General features: G+C 34.6%; 1 protein-coding gene across 3 annotated transcripts in view; it reads right to left on the bottom strand.

Moving 5' to 3' along the window:
* Positions 1-2,846: 2,846 nt before the first annotated feature.
* Positions 2,847-4,542, bottom strand: part of LOC119644911 (protein spaetzle 5) — an 18,428-nt gene continuing 16,732 nt past the window's right edge. The window contains exons 4-7 of one of the 3 annotated variants that reach the window (XM_038044655.1): positions 3,939-4,220; positions 3,494-3,858; positions 3,317-3,383; positions 2,847-3,236 (exon numbers count right to left, since the gene is read on the bottom strand). In XM_038044655.1, the coding sequence (XP_037900583.1) occupies positions 3,068-3,236; positions 3,317-3,383; positions 3,494-3,858; positions 3,939-4,220 (883 nt within the window). In that variant the 3' untranslated portion in view covers positions 2,847-3,067. The remainder of the gene's footprint in view (positions 3,237-3,316; positions 3,384-3,493; positions 3,859-3,938; positions 4,221-4,542) is intronic. The other 2 variants (XM_038044653.1, XM_038044652.1) reach the window with 2 other exon arrangements.

Genomic DNA, 4,542 nt, shown 5'->3' on the forward strand with positions numbered 1-4,542 from the left:
ATGAATTGTTGTTAACTATTATCAGTTGCCAAGCTTATGCATGTTTCCGATGGCTCAGAGGTTCATTCGCAATTTGGTCCTTTTTCTTTTTTTTTTTTCTTTCTTATTTGTTTTATTGTACTTTTACTAAGTTTTAATATTAATTAATTTAAGATTTACTTTAAAAGTCAATTGAACTCGACTGTCAAAATTTTTAGTTAAATTTCTTGCATAAGTGGAATAAATAAATAAATAAAATCTGAATCGATCAAAGCTTGCCTACTTCTCTGTTCGTCTGTGTATCGTGCTTTGTTGTGTTTAACCTAGAGGCCGCAATTTTTGAGATATCTTCATGAAATTTCAACGTGTTTTGTCCCAAGGCCGAACGCTATTAAAAATGATTCGGATCAGGCAACTGTTTCGACCACTTCTCATAGAATGCTTCACTTTGAAAAGTTGCGACATGAATAACTATATTCAGTGAAGTAATGTAAGTTGTTTAAGGCTGGTGTTTTTACTTGTTTTAAACAAAATTTTGTTAAGTCAAATTGTCAATTTTATAGAAGAAAATCCCTTAACTGTCATTAGAGAATTTCATTTTGGAAGTACAAGGGAATTTTCAAAGTTTTCGAATGAAATATCAAGGAGCCGGCAGTACAATAAGCTTGAGGAACATGATTTCTCTGTTGCGATACCTGCCCTGTATAATATATATTTGTATTTATTGTAGTTAAGCACTTGTTGGGAGTAATGAAACTGTGCTTAAGATCTTTTTCTTCAAAAAGCTGCTTTTGAAATTATACAGTGGACTCGAAGTACGTCGTATATTCGAAAATCCACTTTTAGGGGCATTCAAAATACTGGTTTGGCCATAGATACTGTATTTTTTCAATGCTTGAGTAAATTGTTAGGCAGAAGATCATTGTAAATTCCTCAGAAAAACATTTTTTTTTCTATTGACTTAACAGATGTTAAGAACCTTCTAGAACATGAGGAAGTAAGTCCATTAGGTAAATGAAACTTTTTGCCTAGGCGCTCCGAAAAGTTAAACTACGTTAAACGACTCTATGCTATGTAATTTCTCTAATACAGTAACGGATGTGTTTAGGAAGAGTTTACATTCATTTATAATAAGATCTCATTATCATAGAAAAATAGATAAGAAAGTAATATTCTAAGGGGCCCGAATCTCGCATACCCACCACCATGTTTTTCGCATTCTACTCTCCAAGTTATTTTATTTGATACCCATATCGCTAGCTGAGGGCGATTCGAAAGAATTGAGCCCTTCTAGCAAGGCATTGGAGGTGTGTGTGTGTAAAGATTTGGATGTTAGTTATGAATTCAGCTGATTTCAGCTGCAAACTAGTGCTTAGTCTTTTTTGGGATGACAGTGATGGCTATAGAAGATTCGTTAACAGTCGAATATGATTTTCTTACTTGTTCGCATTACAATTTGCTGTTTTCATGAACCAATTACCTTGTGTTAGTATAGAATTTATATCGGAAAGTTTGGTTGGTTACATACTTTTGCTTCGGAATACTCCAGGACAAGGAAAACCAATCGCTATTGCTAAGTAGGACAACGAATCTCATAATTTCAGCGAGCGCGAAAACAGAGCCAGAGACTTTTGAAACAAGTTATAAAAAGTGAACTGAGTTGTGAGGTCAAAACAGCGCCTAAACGACTTCTTACTTAAAAATAGAAAGTTAAAGTGTTCGCATTTTTGCAAACTTCGTTCACTTTGATGCACGACTAGAGCGTAGCTTAACTATCATATATATATCTGCTATCTATTTAATCATCTGCCATAACTGCTTTTTGATTGCAAAATTCTTTCCAAAGCCAAGTAAAAAATTTTCCTTTTCATGAATTTGTAAAATACTCAACAGAATGTCTAAGGACTGAATTGGGCGCAACATCAATGCCTAAACCATTTATTTAATTAAGATTACATTCAAAAAAAATTTCAAAACGGTTATTAAGAACACGAAGTAGCGATAAGGTCGGAACATTTACAAATCGTAATAAGTTGAAACATTATAACCAGGCAAGGCCGATCTTTAAATATCCCTCACCACTTTGCCTAATATATTTATTCATGTATTTTCTTGATAATACACTAGCACTTACACTTTGCTTCCACGTAAAGGCGTACTGTCTACGAAAGTCATCGTATATGGGAGCGCTCCCTAAACCTGAACTGATGTGGTCCAAATTTAGCAAATGAATTTTTTTTGTTTTTAAGATTTCATTTTAGATTTTCTTGTGTATAAATGTTTACATTTCACGAGTGAATGAATATGTAGAGTGCTGTCAACAAAATTGACCGATATGATCCAAATACGTAACCGTTCATTTTCCGATTTGTATCATAACTTATTAAATATTCGAACTTTTCGACCTATATAAATGCATGTTGTTGTTGATAACGCCAAGATAGGTGTGTGTTTGAAACTGGCACTATTTGTTACAAATATGATGCAGTTAAGTTTTATGTGAATTTTTTATTCTCAGCCATCAGCTACTTGGCCACATGCAGGCCTAGTTATCGTAAGAAACGTTTTGTTGAGATGGGTTTAAAAAAATTTCTTCATTCGGATACTGAAATGTTATTGCTTAGCGATTTGTATTGAGAAATTTTGAGAGCTGTATTTTCATTTTATGTAACGGTTTTTCAAAACAAGGCATTTTATTCAAATCGCATCCCTCCTAACTCAGCAATCTCGAACTATGGTTGAACAAAGAAAAAAAGAAAAAAGAATACATTGGCAGACATCATGCGGACAGTCAAAAAGTTGGGCAGACGAATTTAGGCAGATAGATAATAAAACGTGGGTATATCTTAAGCCCTTCCTTACTCGCATATGTCCGCACTGGCTTAATATACGCTACCTACTGCAACTGTTGTAGAGTATAAACACCGTATCTATAGATATATATGTATATTGTGCGTAGTTTGACAAAATTTATTACAAACGAAATTTATTTATTGCATCACTAACTTCTCTGATGAAACCCGATTCGATTCGGTTCGTATCATTTATCGCATTGATCCGCAATTGTTCGCGCCGTCAAGTAAGTGATTCAGTTATTGGATATTATACAAACACAACAACTGGGGAACCAAAATGTGTCGGTGTACAAGTTTTGACCATTCCCCTGCAAAGCAATTAACCGTTTCTGTACAAACTTCTGTTCACAACGTGAATTATAATTATTTGGTAATTGACAGAGATTAGAGCAAGTGTTCGATCTAAAGGAAAAGAGTAGAGATATATGTTTATAGCTGCCAAGGCATATATGCCGCAAACGTCACGCATATCGAATACATACGCGCACAATTCTGCTTTGACCATTTGACGTGCTGTACTGGCTTCGTTAACTACAAACATCCAATTACCTTAAATGATCCGAAAAAAAAAAGTAAAATAAAAATAAATAAATCAATAAAATTGCTATGTGTTTTAAACTCCGACGTGCTTATAAATGAACAGTGAGCAAACTGGATACCTTTGCTATTGAGAGCTGCTTGGGGAGTTATAAATCGCGATGTCGTCTGACATAGCGAGGTTTGTCCCGGACTCTGACGTTTCACACGCGTTTGAGTGCTTCTATCTACACCGATAATGTCTAAGAAATCCGTATTTAAAGAGACATCACGGGCCAACTTGTAAGAATTGGTTTCCTTAAGATTATCAATAATTAAATGGGAATCAACTTTGATTTCCGTCGGGTAAGTTTTACTTAAATCTCGAACAATTCGTTTCAGCCATGTAGCACGATTATTAGGCGTCGTCTTGCCATTATTATCAAAGGCAGCCACTTGATTTTTTTTAATACTCACTCTTTGACCGGCAGATGTATATAGGAGGTAACTAAAGATCATATGCAATTTTTTCAAATGCATTTAACTTAAATTTGGATATCGTTTAATATCGTTTAATGATTCGCTTACGTTGGTCCCTCCGTTGTTGTTGTTGATGTCCTTGGCAAAGGAGATGGATCGTCATTATAATTCCTCATATTATCTCCGCTGCCGAAGGGCGACATTTCGTAATTATATCCGTTAAATGTTTGTCCATTGCCGTTAGGATTTCGTTGAGAGAAAATATAAGCTGGATCGTAAAAGACAGGCGTATTATGCCACGCTACTGCCGCGAAGTCATCCCACGTTTCGTCAACAAGTAAATTTTTTGCTTCGTAACCCCATTTTTGTACGAGATGTTTAATTAAAAGTCTGAGGTGAAAAATAAAAATTAACGACGAAATTGGTAACCGCAACTACATGAACGCATACATAATAAACGAAAAATAAAAACAAGCGTAAATATGCTTATACCGGTCAAACCTTTGATTTCATGAAACGCCATCCATCACCATATAGATAATAAAAAAAAAAAAAAAATCCAACCGTAATAAAATTGTAAACCATTCGTGTCACGTGTAAGTTGGATTTACGTTTTAGTGTTTCTTTACACAAACGCATACACATACACATATGATAATATGGGTATGGGTATGGATGAATATGTGAACGTTTCTTTGTAAGTTTTTTTTTT

This window comes from Glossina fuscipes, unplaced genomic scaffold, assembly GCF_014805625.2.
Source record: "Glossina fuscipes isolate IAEA_lab_2018 unplaced genomic scaffold, Yale_Gfus_2 1, whole genome shotgun sequence".
Classification (NCBI taxonomy): Eukaryota; Metazoa; Arthropoda; class Insecta; order Diptera; family Glossinidae; genus Glossina; species Glossina fuscipes.